Source organism: Oxyura jamaicensis, chromosome 1, assembly GCF_011077185.1.
Source record: "Oxyura jamaicensis isolate SHBP4307 breed ruddy duck chromosome 1, BPBGC_Ojam_1.0, whole genome shotgun sequence".
NCBI lineage: Eukaryota > Metazoa > Chordata > Aves > Anseriformes > Anatidae > Oxyura > Oxyura jamaicensis.
The window spans coordinates 30,866,880-30,885,820 of record NC_048893.1 but is presented as its reverse complement, the minus strand read 5'-3'; the positions used below and the strand labels follow the sequence as shown (position 1 = coordinate 30,885,820).

Genomic DNA, 18,941 nt, shown 5'->3' with positions numbered 1-18,941 from the left:
AGCACTCTTTATTTCTTCTTTTCTTGTCTAAAAATATACTTCCTTCTTCTGACAGATGAAAGCATTGCTGCTGCCCAGCTGCCACGCTCGTTCTTGGTCCCTGTGTAACACCCTATACACCTCGTTTTCCCTGACTTGAACACTCCTCGGCTCGGAAGGCAAGTGTCATGCTGCAGTGGGGACTAACCGGACTTCTCTTTTGAGGTCACTGTCAGTAAATACTCCTTTGTCTCTCTCCACTGCTATGAGTTTGTCTTTAAAATTGTCCACCTCTCACCACCTGTCTCAGACTTCGATTATTTTCTCAACTATTTTTATGCATCAGTCTGTACAATATAGTATCAGCCTCTTGGCTTTTTGTTTCTTATCCATACTGAGATCTCCTGGATTAAACAGAAAGCTCTCCTGAGCAGTAAGGGCAAGAAGTCAGGGCTTCATTTATCTATGAAAAGAGTTATTTATTACCTGACACAGGGACTTGGTAGTATATGTTTGGGGTTGTAAAAAGGGACAGTGAGTGACACAGGTCAGCGTGCAGATATGCAAGGAGAACAAGACGCCAGGTTTTGATTGTGAACATCAACACAGGAAAGCTGGCAGAGTGGCAGAGTTCATCCACTGATAAGGGGGATCAAAGCATGGAGGAACAGAAAGCAGGAGAAGAAAGCCCAGCTGCAACACTAAGTGGCACTCTCAGAGCTGTTTTTTTCTGTCATGCCTGGTAGCACATGGCCTCAGTAACATAAATTTCCCTTAATTCATTAAGCAAATTCTTTTTAGAGTCTTTTTTTTTTTTTCATTTTTTTTTCCTTATTTCATCAATGACTCTCCCAGTGAGTCCATCCCTCGTGAGGTCCCTCCATCACCCTGCCATCTTTGGCCATGAATTTTGCCCTCGTGCCCTTGTTGCTAAGAAGGCCGATGGTATTCGTGGCTGTGTTAGGCAAAGTGTCACCAGCAGGCCAAGAGGGAGGATCCTTTCCCTCTGCTCAGCACTGGTAAGGCTGCACCCGGAGAGCTGGGTCCAGTTCTGCCCCTGCAGCACAAGAGACATGGACATAGCAGGGAGAGTCCAATGTGGGGCCAGGAAGATCTTTGAGGGAGTGGAGCACCTCTTCTGTGAGGAGAGGCTGGGAGAGCTGGGGCTGTTCTGCCGGGAGGAGACGAGGCCCCTGGGGGATCTCATCAACGTCCATAAATACCTAAAGGGCCGTTGCAAAGAACATGGAGCCAGGCTTCTTTCAGTGGTGCCCAGTGGCAGGACAAGAGGCAATGGACATAAACTGGGTACCAGGCAGCACTTCTGTGCTGGGCAGGTGCCTGAGCATGGCACAAGCTGCCCAGAGAGGCTGTGGGGTCTCCTCCTTGAGGATCTTCCCAAGCCACCTGGACGTGGTCCTGGGCAGCCTGCTCTGGCTGTCCCTGCTTGGGCAGGGGCTGGGGCAGGTGAGGTCCTGAGGGCCTGCCAGCCTCAGCCAGTCTGGGATAGTGCAATTCTCATCATTGCTCCTCATCTTCTTTGGTTTCTTTCTTTTCTTAGATTGTACTTCTTTTCTCAGTTTCTATTTCTCTACTTGTATTTCTTAGTGTTCATGCCAATATCTATACTCCAAACGTAGCTGAGTATCCAATATTTCTTGAGGGACACCTTTTTTCCTCACTTCTTTGTTCGTGGGGGTGAGGATAGGCAGCACATTTTGGGATTGCACCTCTTCCAGCTACTAGCATTGCCATTTGGCATTCTGCTTTCCCACCTTTTAAACACAGCCAAAAAAAAAAAAAAAAAAAAAAAAGGAAAAAAAAATGGCAGTAAGCTATAGCTGAGGTTTCACAGACACTTACTACAACATATACCCTCAGGCCCCACAATCTGTGATCTGCAGTATAACCGATTTTTTAAGCTTTGGTGTAAATCAGATTGCCATTTTTTTCTTGAAATTCACTGCATGCTCAGATTGCATCTTCAGGAGGAGAAAGGGCGTATTGGAGTTGGACTCGGTGATCTTTGAGGGTCCCTTCCCATTCGGATATTCTGTGACTGGTTTGTAACTGAGCTGCCCGGCGAGCACGAGGCAGTGTCGTGGCAGCATCCATGAGGCAGCATCATTGCAAAAGGCGGCTGTGTGCAAGTCGAGGGTAACACTGCAGAAACCCTGACAGACTGATGGCTGTGGGGAAAAGCATCGCCTTCACTGCCCCTTAGCCTCTTTTGCTCTTAGGCAAGTGGTGGTGTCACCGTCCCTGGGGGTGTTCTGGATGTGGTGCTTAGGGACATGGTTCACTGGGTGACATTGGTGGTAGGGGGATGATTGGACCAGATGATCTTGGAGGGATTTTCCAACCCTAACGATTCTATGACTCTAATGCAGGTTAGATGTGAATGTGCTTGCAGCTCGACAAGCCAGGCACCTGCCTGGGCCATTTCTTGTTTCGGCCTCTCATCAGGGACACGTTTCCCGGAGGCCTGGGCAGGCAGGGAGAGAGGGAGGAAGGCTGGAGAGGAGAGGAGGCCGGGCAGGAGGCCGGCCAGGAGGCAGGCCGCCAGGCCCCGCTCCTCCCCCCGGCCCGCCCCTCGCACGCCGGGGCTGGCGCCGCCGCGCCCGTTGGGCCTCGCGCTGCCGGGAGGGCCCCGGCTGCCGCCGGGCGCCGCTGCCGGGGCCGTGGCGGCGGGAGGAGGAGGAGGATGCGGCGGCTGGGGCGGGTGGCGCTGCTGTGCCTGGGCTGCGGCGTCTGCTCGCTGCTCTACGGCTTCAGCCAGCTGGCCCTCTCCCTCGAGCAGGAGCCGGGCGGCCGGCGGCGGGACCCGGGACCGGCGGGGAGGAGCAGCGGGGCCGGCAGGTACTGCACGGGGATGGGGGCTGGGGGCGGCTCCCCCCGCGTCCCAGCGGGGCTCCGTGCCGCAGGCGCCCCTGGCTGCTCGGCGCCTCCCGGGCCGGTTACCGGGGCTGGAGGGGCCGAGCCCCGCAGCGGGCAGACAAAGGGAAGGGGCCCCGGGGGCGAGGCCTGGCGGGGGGAGGGCGCTTGGCTTTGGTTCCCCCCCCAGCCAAAATGCTCGGGGGGGTTACTAAGCTCCGAGGCTGGGGTTGGTGACTTTGAGCTCTCACCTTCAACTTTAATCGGTAATGTTTATGATGAGATAATTAATGAGGGAACTTATTAAGCGCGCACGGTTGGAGGGGTGTAAGTCTGGGCTGCTCCGGCCCTGCGCTGCTGCTGCCGGCCTCCCGTCAGCAGAAATTGCATGTGCTCAAGTGGGGAGTGAGCCTGAGCTAGTTTTCAGGTTGGTTTCGTGGTCCTGTGCACCCGGGGCTGCCGGAGCGGTGGTGCCAGCGAAAACTCTGCGATGGGATCTGCTGCTAAAGCTGCAGAGAGATTAGGGCCGGGCCTTCGTGGGCCAGCCCAAGTCCAGCAGTGTAAATCTCCGGCGTTTCCAGACCACACAAGTTTGGTGACTGCCCTCCCTTCCATCTCCGACACCAGTTGTGCTCCTGGGATCGCACAGGTGAGCTCCCCTGGCGTGCTGGCCTGCCTGAAACCACCTGGTTTTGGGGCAGCTCAGCTCTCTGAACTGGCTCACTGTGCAATTATGAAAGTGACAGCGCTGGTGCCAAGGAGTTATGGAGGATGGCAGGATGACAAACTCTGACTTAATCGTCTTAAAATATCCTGAAACAGCATTCTGAGTTGCTAGGGGTGGAGTTGGCTGAAATGTGAAACCCAACTGTTGACTGGTGTAACTACTTGAGAGGATGTTGGCTTTTTTTTTTTTTTTCTCCATGCCTTCGCTTTAGAACAGATGAATGCAGATTGACTTGGAAAAGCGTGGGGATGTTTGTTCCTCGCTTCTAGTTCAGGACTACAATCTGTGAGAAGTCAAAATGCACAAGTGCTAAAGAACATGGTAACTAGAAAAAAAGTTTTTTGTAGCATTTCATTGGAATAACAAATCAGTTTTAAACAGAAATAAGACAAAAATCCTATGTATGACGTTTGTTTTGATAAAGAAAATATTTAATCTACATGAAGGAAGCTTTTGGTGGGCAAAAGATGCTAATCTAAATAATTTTGCAATTGACGTTACTTTCAGGTGCATCATGGTCCTTAGCAAAAGAACCAAATCTATTAAAAAAAAGTTACATTTACTAATTTTCCTTTAATATTTGTACTAATGTGTAACACTTAAGTTACTTTAACTTGAATATCAGTTACTTTAACTTGACAATAATACAAGTTACTTTAACTTGAATACCAGCTTGAACCAGCAAGGTTCAAGCAGCTTCTTGCTTGCTGCATTGCAGTGGAATGAGATATAAATCTGCACTGTGTTGCAATGTGGAAAAGCCTTACAGACTGAGAAAGTTATCTTCCAAAAGTCTTAAGTGCCATAAATGATTCATACGCATATAGTTTTGTGAAGATGTACCTTTTTGCAGTCAGTGTCTGCTTGACATCTCTGTGGGAGTTCTTTACCTATAAACTGCTGTCAAAGTAAAGGCTCAGGGTGAGCATCTTCCCACCATAAATTGTTGAAGTTTCCATGCTGCTTGTACTAACAGCATTTGCAAAACCTGGGTGCAAAAAAGCTGGGTCCCTTAGAACTTAGTCCATTAAAGGCTTTTAAGGAAAGCATTTAAGGGACTATTCATAGGAAAAAATGTATCATGTGGCAGTTAAGAAATGCCACACCAAATATACCTTAAGATTCTTATTTTGGTTATTCTCAGGCATGTGATTGATATACACATCTTGATGAATGAATGGGTGTACTTCACATTTCATACTTCAGCTCTTTCTTCAGTGGAGCTGGAGCCCGATAGCTACAAAGCTGGTTTATGCCTGCTTCTTGTGTACTGTAGCAAAGGATTGGTAACCCTGTAGAGTAAATTCTGTTCACATAACCTTTTCATCCTTGCGAAAGTTCAGTGTTTCATATGTGTTAATAGTAGCTCTCAGCAGTGGGCTCCTTCAGCTCTTTTCACTGTTAGCTTTAAAATAAAGTTTAGCAAAGCAAATTCAGGTGCCGTTGAAGGCACGTATGCACTCAGCAGTGCTTTTTTCTTCTCTCAGCTGAAAAGGAAACTTTTCCCAAATAAGCTCATTTAGTATACGACATAAGAGCAGACGGAGCTTGGCCGTATTGTGTGATGGGGAAGAGAAGTCAGGATTTCTGGTATTTTTCAGAAGCATGTGAACTGAAAACTGCAAGCTTTGAATAAAGCTTCAGAATACCACACCTGGAAGGATTTTGCAAGATGACGCTTTTAAGTAGAAAATCTTTAATTAAAAGGGAAGTACCATGTTGAAACTAGAATTACAGGTTGAGGCAAGATCCTCCAATAACCATAACAATTCAGAGGAGCTTGTTGGGTAATCACTTTGGTAATGAGTTGTTTGTTTCAAAGGCTATAGTAGCCTGAGGAACAAGATGACTAGAAACTAAAAGCTTGTGTCTTGAAACTTGGTATAAATAGCTGTAGAGCATTTCAAGAATTTTAGTTAAATCCTGAGATTGTCCTTATGATTATTCCAGTGAGAAAAGCAGTAATGAATAGTAAGTAGTCATATATAACAGCTAAATGAACAACAGATCTGAACTTGAAAATAGAGAATGCTTAAGTGTCTGCCTCCAGAAGACACAAAGTCAGTCAAAATTCTCTATGCATAGTCAGCTGTTTTTTTCTTTGCTAGTATGATTTATGGATGAGGAAGGTGGTTGCGGAAAAAATGTAGCAAATGTGCATTTATCCACCTTATTTTTTACATGTGCATCATTTAATAGTATTGTAATCTGCTGTCTGTGGAGTATCCTTTCAAGGCAGTACTCCTCCACATACTTTCAGATCAACTAATTTTCAGGCTGTAACTGTGCTTAGAAGTGGGTCGTCACTTAATTTTATCAATATTGCCACTTCAATTAAGCAGATCATCTTCACCTTTCTATTTGGATCCAAAAGGAGTGCTAATCTAATGGCAAGTTTGTGCAACAGAGCAGGGATCAGTCTGTAGTCAGCTCCACGAATTCAGTGAGGTCAACAAATTTGACCCTATTAAAATTACACATTTTTTTGGTTATACTCTAGTTTAGCATTTTCATGCAGCCAGGCACACTGTTTTGTGACATGTAACTCCTGTCTGGCAAAGGGAGAGTTAAGTGGATTATAGTGCCTGGAAAAGTGCAAGAAGCGTATAACTGAGCAGCTTAGGCAGCGGAGTGGGATGGCTGTAACAGATCTTTCTTCCCTTGCGCTGTAGGCAGCTGTTTTCCTCTGTGTCAGAACGTAACCAGCAGTTTCTCCAGAGTGTTTCTCAGCTATGTTTCTCAGTACGTTAATGAATTGGTCTAGGAACTGTCTAAACACTTCAAAATGTGAGTAAAAATTTTATAAGGATGAAACATGGAATAAAAAACATGGAATAATTTGAAGTTTAAACTTCATTAAAAAAATCATCTGAGTATGTCAAGTAGCTAAGTTGACTAACAAATGCTGTTTTAAATAGACCTGTTATTAGTTAATGAAACAATATCAAGACTTTTCTAGTAAAAAAGTTTGTTCTGTGTTAGGTGTTTTAACATCAAATTTGGGATCTGCTGCCTCCTGTCTTATAAAGCTATTAGTTTTCAGATTAAAATAAATTGAAACAAATTTGGAATATTGTTTAGGAAAAGCTATTCAGAAGAATCAGGGCTTCTCAGTGTGTTTGGGAGTGGAACTGAATGACTTTTTTTTTCCTAACATTTTACTCCCGCATGTATGAGCAGGAAGGAAATAAAACTGCAGCCTTCCTGTTTTGCTGCGCCAGTCTTTCTCGGTTACTCGATGCTTGCAGTTTGGTGTTAGGCTGTTAGTGCAGCACTGGCAGGGATGCAGCAGCCATGACTCAAGTTAGTTGGCTGCAACCCTGGCTATTTGGACATGCTGCTAAATCGTTAGGAAGTTACAGTGGTGTAAGAGATGCCATCTGGACTGAGAAGTATGCTTGAAAGCTATGATCTCCATTAATAGGAAGCCCACCAGCAGGCTTAACAAAAGGATTTTTTTTACCACTGGTTGCTGGGAGATCCTTATGGTGAGAACTTGCCTTGCTTGAGCAGAGGGCCTCAGTCCGTGTGAGTCATGCATTGCTATGTATTTTGCACATCCATTTAAAATTGGTCCAAATTCTTCTTTTCATCAAAATATGTATACTTTTGCTATGTCTATAAAACATTTTTTTTTACTGTCCCTTTGTGTTGAAGTTAAATTACCTGATAGAGGAATTAAATGGATAGCTGTCTAGGAGAGAGATACCTTGAATTGACAAACAGAATCTTGAGAATGCTTGTCTGTGCTACCAATGTTCTTAAAGCTTAGTATTTCTTTTTATTTATTATTTTTGGCAGTGGTTGGTATTAGTTGTCCAGCCCAGTAGTCCGGCGGTGAGGCTGCTGCAGCTCCACGGCCCTGTGTCTAGCCCACAGCAAAGCTGAGCATTAATTCCCGACAGGCGCCCATGCCCACGCTCCATGCATACGCATACGGCTGGCCACAGACATCAACACGGAGAAAACAGCTCTTGCACAACCACAGACAGCACAGGTGGCCTGATCCTGTTCCCTCCTCTGGCTAATCAGGGTGGAAGCCTCTCAGTGAAAAGTATGTAAATGTACACAGCTACGCAGCGTGGATCCTTGCAGTAACTGGCCTTAGGCGCTCAGAGGGGCAGGAGCCAGCTGCTGGACAGGCTGGTCTCCCCTGTCACTGCCCTGGGCATGCAAACCAGCAGGCTTGCAGCCCCGCTGTGGTTGCTGGTACTCAGACTCCCTTAAATATGCATACCCAGGTACTGGTGCGGATCTGTGAATCCTTCCACTAACCGCCCTTAGACATTCAGTCTGTCTGGCAGCCAGATTGCCTGGTCAACCCCTTGCTTCATGCAAATGTTTCTTTTGCAGAGCTGGTCCAGTTGGACCTGTGGCCTTAATGCCAGACAGCCCACAACTCACCAAGCCACTCTGCTGGCTGACTGGGACCCTCTGGTCCCTCCAGTGGCTACCCCTCAGACTTTTGGGGCTGGCTTGAACTCCTGATTGTTTAAGTAGCTGTCTCAGGCTTTGATCTCTGCAGTCTGGCCCAGACTTAGGGCCTCTGTGTTACCCTGACTCCCAAGCTGTTTATCCCACTTGTGGGCTAGTCTGGCTTGCTGCTTGCTAGTGTATGTGTGCAGCACTGTGCTCACTGGGTGCACGCAGGCCTCTGCTTTCTGGTGCCACAGGCTCATGGGTCCCTGCAATGAGGCTGCCTTTTCAGCTGCTGGCCTCCGTGCATGCACACACACAGCACAGAGCACCCCTTCACCCAGGAGTGTAGAAATGGAGTGTGTTCAGGAGGCTGCCATCTGGCACACGTGCACGCCTGGCAGCCTGTATACATTGCACTGGGCCTTCTTCTCTCTGTTTTCCCTTTCTCCCTTCTCCACAGTTCCCCTCAGTCCTTTGCTTTCCCTGCCTTTGATCATTCCCCTAAACCTAAAGGTCATTCCTTTAGGTGTAAGGTAATACCTAAAAGGTCGTTCCCCCAAATCCCCCAGCAGGCTCCCTGCCCCTACCGGCATGTCTTCTCCTCAGCCATGGGGTGAGGAGGAGAGCCAGGCCCAGTGGCTCCTGCTGCACGGCTGGGAGGAGCTGGGGCAGGGCTGCTTGTGTTGCTGCGTTTCCCCCAGCCTTTCTTTTCTCCTCTGTGTTTATGGAGATTAGCCTTCAACCACACAGCCTGTATCAGGCGGAGCAAAACATCCTAATGCTGAAGGTGACTGTTCCTGCCCGACCAGTGTTCTCTCAGGTCACCTGTTTGATGATCAGACAAAATGCACCTCCTTGGCTTTGTGAATCACTTGTGAAGCTTTGTCTTCCAGGCTTTTCTCAAATACTATTCTAGCTTTCCAGTAAAAAAATAAAACCTTCACGAATGTCTTTTTGAATTAACTTATTGTGAATAGCAATAAGAAAATGCCACCCGTCAGTTTCCGTCTCTTAATGGGTCCTGTATGAAAGCCGTATGGAATGTGGTAGCGTGCGGTCAGTTGAGAGACGGGCCTGTTTGCAGGAAAAAGTCTAACGTTAGGCAAAGTGCATACACCTGCATCTAGGTAACACCTCTGTTTCAGATGAAGCTTATGAATCAAATCCATGGCTGACAAACTTGTCATCGTGCTAAATGGGATACTGAAAAGGCCTAATGTGGCAGAGAAAGCACTTTGGCATTAATTCAAGCTTGCCTCTTGCCATAGTAGTCTGGGTAAGACAGTAGCTTAAGGCAGCTGAGAAAAACACTGCTCTCCTGACAGCTGGAAGAAGAATCCCCTGTAATAACATGATAATCTTCCAAACCGGAGACTGTTTTTTTGAGAGTCTTTTAATTTTTTGAGAATCTATTAATTTGACTTCAAAATAATGAGAGACAGTTCAAAAATGTACTGGAGAATGTTCTTCAGATAAGCAAAAGGTCTTAATGTGCCTTGAAGTTTTTTTTTTCATTTCCTTTTTTTTTTTTTTTTGAAACTTGAAAAGTAACAAATATTAAGGTAAGAGAGAATCTGACACAGACAACTTGCAGTTTTACACCATTAACTTTCCCCAGAGAAATGCAAATACGCACTTACCAAATCCGTTACCCTTTTTTGTACCTAGATATTTATTTGTGTATTAGATTTCTCTAATTCTTGCAAACACATGCATCTACAGGATATGAGGATTTCCTGTGATCTCCACCAAAGAGCTCAGCCCCACCAACAATTAATGAGGCATAGTGTAATACTTTGTGTGTTTATCAGGTTGGTGTTTTCAAGTGTCAGGAAAAGAAATTCTACAGTTTGCCATTTTTTTATATTACAGTAATTATTAAATGTGATTTTTCACAAAGAATTGGCCTTTGCAGGTGTCAGGTTATGCTGCTGAGATGGTGCTGATTGATTTAAATCTTGCAAAACAAACTTCCAGTACAGTTTTGAGCTGTAGTCCTTTAATCTTTCCATCATAATTTTTTGTGTGGTTTTCTGTCTTGCACGTTTTTGATTCACAGATACTACTTCTCAAACAAGGATAAGCACCGTTAGCATCATGTCACCAGGGCATAAAGATGAAGCATAGGAAGCCACTGAACAGTGCATACCTCTTGCTTTGCAGTATTCCCCATGCTCATTTAAGATTTTAAATCTTGATGTCGATTCCCTTGACAGAAACTTTGAATCATGTGCTTCTAATGCTCTTTAAAAATGTTTCCTATATTACTGTTTCATAAAATTTAGTGATGGTCCAGCAAATCTTATTTTTAGTTGTTAGTGTAGCACAAGGGAGCAAATTATTAGTCTTGTTATTAGCATGGAGAAGGAAAATTTGTTGGATGTGGTGATTATTTCTGTTTTGTAGTAACCTTTTGTTATGAAGTAATGGAATTCATTGGTGCTGAAAGTCCAGTTTTCAATTAGTTAAATGAGTTTTTGCATGTGTGCTTTTGAATAATCATGGATGAATAGGGATTGTGTTTAAATGGACAGGGTAAGTTTGAAATTGAAAGGTTCTACTCCTCTGCTTAGGTACCGCAAAGGTGAGGGAGTTCTTTGCAGCTTTGCTTTGCCTTGGGCTTGCACTAAGCAGAGAACGTAGAACAACCTTAACCAATTCCAGCCCCTTTGTTTCTCTCACTCTAAAAATTATTGGAGAGGAAAGGTGAAAGGATTGGGACTGCTTTTCCTTAAAAGAACCCCTCCTGCTTGACACCTCCTTTGTGTTATCCATGCTCCATTACATAGTGAGTCTTTTGCCACGTAATTAACTATTCAAGTTATGTTAGAGCTACAAAATAATCCATTTAACTTTGCCATAAATTCAGTAACATTCATATAGGTTATTTTTGTCTTATCCTGTTAGGTGTAAGAATTTGTCTGTATCTTTCTGGAATTCCTATTGGATGCTGCCCTCTGATGTTTGTGGAATGAACTGCTTTTGGGAAGCTGCTTTTAGGTAGGATCTATTATTAAACAGTACTTTATTATTTGGTTACAGACAGGTGCAGCTAATATAACAGCATTTTTGGCTATTTAACAAGGTGACAAAGCAAAATCTTTTGATTGCTTCACATATATTTCACATGCTCATATTATGGTTGCCTTTAGATGGGCTTTCTCTTTTTGTTCTGTTATGTTTTGAGACATTGTAGATTCAAGAAGTGTTACTACAAAGAATATTTTTTTTCAGTTATGTTGCTTCCTTAAATAAATTTTTGTTAACATTGGTAAAAAATCAATCTGAATATAGTTTGAAAAGTTACTGATGATTTTTGATAAATAAAACTTATAGCACAGTAATACCTATGTGTGACTTGTAATCATGACAGGTAAGCTTAGTAGTTAAGTCTTGGGGTTTTTATTAAAATTCCGTATTACATAGAATACGAGGAGGGTACTGCAACCCAAACCACTGAAATGACTACTGCAGAATGCATTTTCAGATACCATACGTTAAGGCATATACTGTGTCCTTAAAGTTTTATCTTTAACAAGAAGTTTAAATGCTTTGATGTGGTTGTTCACATGCTTTAGGCTGTCAGATTATGAAAGTATCTTGTAAAGAAATAGAAGAAGCCTTAATCTTGTTGAGGTATCTTCTCTAACCTGTATAGTTCTCCTCAGTATATAAATAAGGTTTAAAGTTATTTTTTCTTATATCTAAAATTCAAATGATCATCCATTTTGTGAAGTTTTAGCTACGCAAAACTTAAAATGTTATTGAAAATGATAGTCCCTGGAAAGATTTTAGATCTGTCCCCTATTCCTCTTTGCTTGTGTACTTTCAGTGCTTTTTAAACTTACCAGTTGCCAAGAAGTTACTTGAAGGTGTGGCTTAGATTGATTTTTAGGCTGTTAGTGAAGTACCCAGTTAAACTGGGACTGCTGAGTCTTTATCCCTGCCCTTAGTAGCCAGTGTGTCCCCCTCCTTTGGCAGAGGGATTCATCTGAGTTTCTCTTTGGTTTATTTAGCTGTCTGAATGGACTCGATTCACACCCTTTTCCCTTAAGGTTAGCTTTTGGGAGTTTAGCATCGCGAAGTTTAGTGCTTGTGGGGGGTAAACCGTGTGCCAGTGCTGTTGAGGTGGGGGTGTTAGGGGCTTAGTCTGTGCTTTTTGGAGAGACAGGATGAGATCGTAAGCTTTGTTCATTCATGGACATCTGAGCCAGTGTAGCAGTTGTGCAGTGCTTAAAGAGAAGAGGGTGGTAGTGTCTTTTGACCCCCATTGCCTGTACTGATGTCCCCAGACTCTCACAAAACAATAAAATGTAACGCGTTAAACCAGCAGAAAACTTCCCTTCCAGATTTCATGCCAGGCTCAAGGTGAGTAGTGGGATCTTGGAACCAGAATTGGAGAAACACCATGCAGTTCCTTTGCACATATATTAAACTATAACACATTCTGTTCTATCGAGAATGCTGCAGCTGCCTAGAGAGGTTGAGGAGTCTCCGTCCTTGGAGATCTTCCAAAGCCACCTGGACTTGGTCCTGAGCAGCCTGCTCTGGGTGTCCCTGCTTGGGCAGGGGCTGGGGCAGCCTCAGCCATTCTGTGGTTCTGTGAATGTTGTGCTGGCTCTAGTGCTTGTTTACTTCCTTAGTGACCCGTCCTAACTTCAGAGGGGTCCACCTCCCTCCCTCAGACTTTAATTCTTGTTATGTTTAATGAGTTCAGTTAATTTCAGAGAGGTGCAGTGAGCGCCAGAACTTGTGTTTGTGCAAGAAGAGTGGGGAAGATGGCAGAAAGGAGGAGAAAGTGCTCCCTCTTTGGGTGGCAGCAAGCAATTTCAATGTTTCAGCATTCCGCCTGTTGCAGCAGCCTCATTTCCTTGCATGTGCTGGAATAACAGAAGAGAGTGGCCATTTGGTTTCAGCTTCGGATAGGAGTTGTAATTTTGCTTTTCTCTCAAAGAAAATAGGTGCATTGTACTAGGTGCACTGAAGAATTCAGGCTGTGTGTACTATTTTATGCTTCTCACGTAATATTGAGTCATTCTCAAGTTTGCGGGTAGATTTTGGAGGAAGAGGAATGAACTTAATTCCATGTAAGTTTATTAATCGCAGAAAATGAAATCTAGAATTCTTGTTTCCTGACATCATATGTGTAAAGCCACTTCAAGACAGACTCTTCAAGAAGATAAATCTTAAACTCTTTCTGTAAAGAGGCAACACTGTGACTGAGTTGGGTATCTTTTGCAATAAAGGACTGAAACTTCTACCTTATAACTTTTACCTATTATAATTTATCCTGTAGTGATGTGCAAAATAAAGCATCATTTTGAAGAAACTGGGATATGAGAACAACCTAACAGTTATGTATCTTATTGAAATCTTAGGACAGCTAACTCCACTGCCTGTAGACATGGCAACAAAGTAATGGGAATTCGAATTAGTATGTTTTTAATAGAAATGGTATAGTCTGGTCATTGAACCACATCGACACTTATCTTGAGTATTCTATTTGGTCTGATTTAATCCATAGAAAGAGAACAGTATTTATCCAAATCATAAATCGGTTTGTGAATAGAGCTTCTGGTGTTCTATTCATGCTGTTTCAATAAACGGACCCAAATGAGTTTGTCCAGAGGAGCAGACCTTATAGCCAGAGTTTCTTTGCTAATAATATATCCATAAATTTTATCTCAATGAGGTGGAATATCTCTTCGCCCTTTATCAGTCAAGTTATTCAAACATTGAAGGTTGTCCCTTATCGTCTAGATTTTTAAATCTTTCTTTTGAAAATCTTCATTTTTTTTCCTATGTTTATAACTGGAAACTGTTGTCAGCTTTTTTTCTTCTGGACGTTGGAACTGCAGGTGATGCATTTATCCACGAGAGAGAACTTGGCATAAACATCTTTGAAATGCAGATTGATACATCATTTTTTTCTGAGTAACTGTATATGTTTAATGCATGAAGTGGCAACAAATGTTGTGTGGATTTGTAAGATTCAAGTTTGCACACAGAAGTGTTGAAGACCCATAGAGATCTGGAAGTTCGTAGGAGATGTGTTCTTAGACACTTCAGTCTGACTCATGCTATAGCTAATTCAACCTCACTTGCAATCAGTGAGCTCTGAGCAGTTGATGATTCTAATAGTTTGTATGGATCTTGTCCCTTTAAGTTAGTCCACGATCTATTGCCCATGCTGTATGTGGGATGGATTTTTGAGCCATTCTGCACCCATGTTTTATATCAACATTGTGATTAATAATGCTATTCAGACAACATCGTATATAAAGAATATTTCTTGTTAGCTTTTACTTTGATAGAAGAAGGATGAAATCAGTTTTTGTTTTTTAAACACAGAATGGTTAGATTTTATTCCAAATTTAAACAATGCCGATAAAGATGAAATGAGGCTCAGGTTTTGCATGACCTAGATGATTCATACCCTTTTTGGTGCACCTCTCATGGTGCCCAGTGTGACCTGGCAGGTATGGCTGCTCATCTGTGCAGTAGACTGAGTAAGAAGAAAATCTGAGAGGTCATTACTCTGGTTATCTGGTCTGTCTGCTTTCAGTTCTTGGATGTTGCTTCTAAGTGGGTTTTAACTTGCATTGCCTAATTAAAAGGCATTTCACATTTCTTGAGTGCATTGAGGTCCTGGTGATGTGGATAAATTAAAATGAAGTGTGAAAGTCCTGAAAATATCTAGCTCGTTGGAGGATGGGACTTTCAACTTCTGTAGTAGATTTTTAAATGGCTAATTGTAACTTCATACCTAATCTACTAATTGAGTTTGTAATTGAGTAGATGACATTTAGACATCATATGCAGTGGTATCATTAGCATACTTACACAAAATAAGCTTTGATTAGAGCTTATTTTTAATTCAGTGCCGTGGTAGAAAGTTAAGCTCAGTAAAAACTAGAGTTTTCATCACTTTCAAATCCAGATAATTTCTGTGGTTTCCTTGATCATACTTTCTGTAAATGTGGGAATGATTTCACAGTTGCATTTTGATCAGTGCAGGCTTTGCTGCCTTCTCACCCTGCCTATTTGCTTTTCTTTTTCTGGTGAGTAAAGGCTGCTGGGTCATGCTCTTTAATGCTCAATTGATTTAGATCAAGCACAAAGCATTACAAGAAAAGAGGATGTGATAAGTAAGCCATCCACATTGTATTTACATATCTACTATTTGTTCTTTTGAGACATGCTCTGGTGCCAGATTTGAAATAATACAGGTTGGTTATATGAAAATTCCTCCTGCATGTTCTATCCAATGTGATTTGTATTTTACATGCTGATTACCAGAAGATTTGTATGGGGAAAATATTTGCAGTGATAATGTGGCTAGCTTTTTGTACCAAAAAAGAAAACACATTTGCAATAGGATTTTTTTTTTTTTTGGTAAGAGTAAGCAACTGTCAACACAGCTGAACCTGGCAATCTAATCCCTGATTGAACAACCAAATGAAAAGTTAGGTTAGTGATGCTGAGGAAGGACTGAGATTTAATTAAGCCACCTTGTTTAGGGAGCCGAACATTGCAGGAATGATGTGTGTGTTACAGAGCATATGGGAAAACGATCAAAGAAACACTCTCCCAGGAAAAAAACATAGGCAAAACTTGTTTTGAGGTAGAATAACTTTTGTTATTTTGCATTCTACACATTGTACGAGAATATTCTACAAGAATGTTCACTTGTAACCTACAAAACAATCCTTATAGTCTAAAATGAGCATCGTGTAATGCAGTGGTGCTTGTACATGAAAACTAGTTGTGCAAGTTGACTGCAATTTTCTCAGAAAATGACAAATTTTTAATTGTTTTCCTTGATGAGCCAAAATAAAATTTGAATACCAAAATTTGGCAACAGCTACTGAAATGATTTATTGCTTCAGCTATTCATGAATACCTATAAATGGCACCTGTATTCTCAGTACCTGGATGCTAACCTTTCCTTCTTTGGCTTCCCCAGCCATGTTAAAGGAGTCAGGAGACAGCCTGACGGCCAGCGAAGTTGTTCTGGGAGCTTCCTGATAATCCCTAGGCATGTTCTTAATTAAGGTTCCTTAATGGCTTTTTGTAATCCAGTGCCACTATATTTGTATGTGCTAAAAAAAAAAAGAGTGGTGGAGAAAAATAAGATTGATTAAAAAAAAAAAAAATACACTTTTTTCCCAAGAAGTTCAGCTGAGATGCACTGAGGGTTTGAGAAGAGTACTACCAGTCAACACATACCTCTGTAGCTTACCAGCAAACTATTACTTTGTAATTTTAATTGACCTAGAAATGCTCATTTAATATACAGTCTGTCATGTTATACCTCTTTAAATAAAAGGCAGCATCTTGACAGACGGGCTCTTGAAAACCTTGTTGTAGCAGATTCATTGAGCATAACCAGCTACATTCCTCCTAGGTTGCTAATGCTGCAGCAGAATTCATCAGTACAGAATGGAGGTCTGCACTTCAACACGGAGGTACTTCAGGGCATGCCTTGTACCCGTGCTTTTGCTGCTGCTGAGCAGTGTGTGTTTCAAAGTATGTAGTTTTGCTCTCATAATGTTTAAGTGGGTTGGTTTTTCTTCATATTTTCTAAATTTATTCAAGTGTTTGTGGTGCTCTCAGGTAATCCTTTCCTTTTATTTTTACTGACACTGACATGTAATCAGAAATTTTTGTCTGAGAATACTCTTATTTGTCCCTAAACACCCAAATCCTGTCATCGCTTTCTGCTCAGTATCCTCCATTGGACTACAGATGCATTCTTTGCTCTTCTATCTCAATTACCAGAGCTCCAAACACACGAGCTAGGACTCCCACATCAATTTTGGGATTGTTTTCTTTAGAAACTAGAATTCTCAAATTTGTCTTGTGAGTCTATCAGAAAGCCTTACTGAAATGCACTGTTTGTATGTCACTCAATTGTTGCTTTCTCCAGCTTTCCCACTAAGTTTTCCCACACCAAGACATCTGGGTACTGGTAATTAGCAATATGCATATGAAAATCTTCATTTGTATTCTTGTTTCACGTGGTGCTTCTGAACATTTTTTTAAAAGTAAAAAAAAAAAGGTCTCAAATTCTGAAACCATTTTTTTGGAAGTGTCACTTTCAGAACTTTTTTTTTTTTGAAGTTCAGTAAGAAGTTCTGCCCTGAGCCTTCCCATCTCTGAAAACTTGCTCAGGTTCAGACAACTTACAGTTCTTCTAAAGTAAATTTACTTTGCTCATGGGCGGCTCAGCTACTGCACTGCTGCAAAATCTGTACTGCCTGAAGAAGCTGGTGTCATTAGACACCATACGCAACCCATGGTGATGAGAAGTTGCTGTCCAAATGAACAAGGTTTAGCATTTGCTGTCTTCTGGTGAAGTAACTACGTCGCTGGCTGCAGCGGAGAGCGATGGAGTGAAGAAGGGGAAGAGGGTTACAGAGGCTGGAAAAGTCAGGAAGGAGAAGTAGAGAAGGGAGCAAGTGAAGGCAGAAGATTTTGAAAGGGATTAGGGGAAGGATTAAAGTCGTGTAGGCATAATATTGAAGAAGGGAAGGAGATGAGTCATGGCACTGATAGCTGGCTCTGCTGGTGGGTTATGCTAATGAAGGTGAGACTGAAGGGCTTGGGCTGATAAATGCTGCTGGATAGCATGAAGTTTATGCCACTGCTAATGGCAGGAGGAGGGGGGAAAAGTGACTAAAGGTGCAGGCAGTGGAGGATTAGAAACAAGGTATAAGGAGATAGTGTCCCAGGGTGAAGAATAAAAAAAAAAAAAAAAAAAAGAGGCTGTGACTGCCAGTGGTGCATGTGCAGGGAAGTCAAATGCAGCTTCTAATCATTAGAGCTTGTCTCTTCACAGAGTATGGAGTGAGAACCACAGTTCTGGAGTTTTACAACTCCTGCTGTGCTGTCTGACACCTACTATGTCTCATCCCCTTCTTAGTTGGTGATCTCCCCGGAGCATGATGGCCAGCTCTTTGAAATGGCTTCTTGCTCCATCTGCTTCAGAGATAAAGCTTTGCATTGGGCCCTTACAGATCTCAGTCCAGCTGTTCCCCATGTTATGCACATTGAATTTTTTTTTAACTTTTTCTAGTTTTTCGCTTTTTCAGAAACTATTTTTAAGCAGATATTTAAGAAAATTGAACTCACGAAGCCGTATACACAAAGCAGATTAGATATGGGCAAAGTGAGTGTGAAAGCATTATAACAAGTTTTTTCTTGTGTGGCTTGAAATGTTCTTTTATTTGCAGATGCCACTAGCTGTAGAAATAGTAGTCTTTGAATCTCAGTGTGTTTTAGAGCTGCTTTGGAATAATATTCATCACACCTTGTTGATAGAAAGCCATGTGTTACAAGTGGTTCGGGAACTTGGCTTTCAGCTATGCAGTGTGTGTAGTTTGTGCCATTATTTATCACACGACCTTGCAATATCAGTGCAGGCTCTCATGACTGCAGGGCTTAATTATTGTAATTCCCTTTTCGGTGGATTAGTGATGAGGCTAATCTGGTGCTTGCAGCTTGTTCAGGCTGCAGCAGTGCATTTATTTGTGGATTTCAGCTACTCTCATCACATTTAGCTTGCTTTGCATCAGCTGCTTACTACATGGTGTAAAGTTTAGATTAGCTCTAGGTTTGAATGGGCATGCCTCTGTGACATTTAAAAATTATATTTTATACATTTTTTTTCTGTTAAATTGAACTATTTTTTGAGGTTTTGCTGCAGGACTTCTTCAGTCTGTGGAATAGCTCTTCTGAATATAGGTGTCTGCCTCTATGTATCTGGGTCAAGTAGGTTTTAAACTGTTGTTAAAACTGAAGGAGTGTGGCCCAGGTGACTAGCCAGTAAGTGGCTAAGAAGTAAATGTCTGGTGTGAATAGCAAAGTGCTAGGCTATCCCAGATAGCTGCATAGGACTAATAGAACATGATCTTTGTGATGCCTTGTCCTTTTGGGCTGG

The 18,941-nt window shown here is 42.5% G+C and overlaps 1 protein-coding gene across 2 annotated transcripts in view; it reads left to right on the top strand.

The window, feature by feature from the left end:
- Positions 1-2,647: 2,647 nt before the first annotated feature.
- The window catches only part of GXYLT1 (glucoside xylosyltransferase 1), a 32,532-nt gene continuing 16,238 nt past the window's right edge, over positions 2,648-18,941 (top strand). Inside the window, exons 1-2 of one of the 2 annotated variants that reach the window (XM_035341707.1) lie at positions 2,648-2,838; positions 10,907-10,999. In XM_035341707.1, coding sequence (XP_035197598.1) covers positions 2,684-2,838; positions 10,907-10,999 — 248 coding nt within the window. In that variant the 5' untranslated portion in view covers positions 2,648-2,683. The remainder of the gene's footprint in view (positions 2,839-10,906; positions 11,000-18,941) is intronic. The other variant, XM_035341714.1, reaches the window with a different exon arrangement.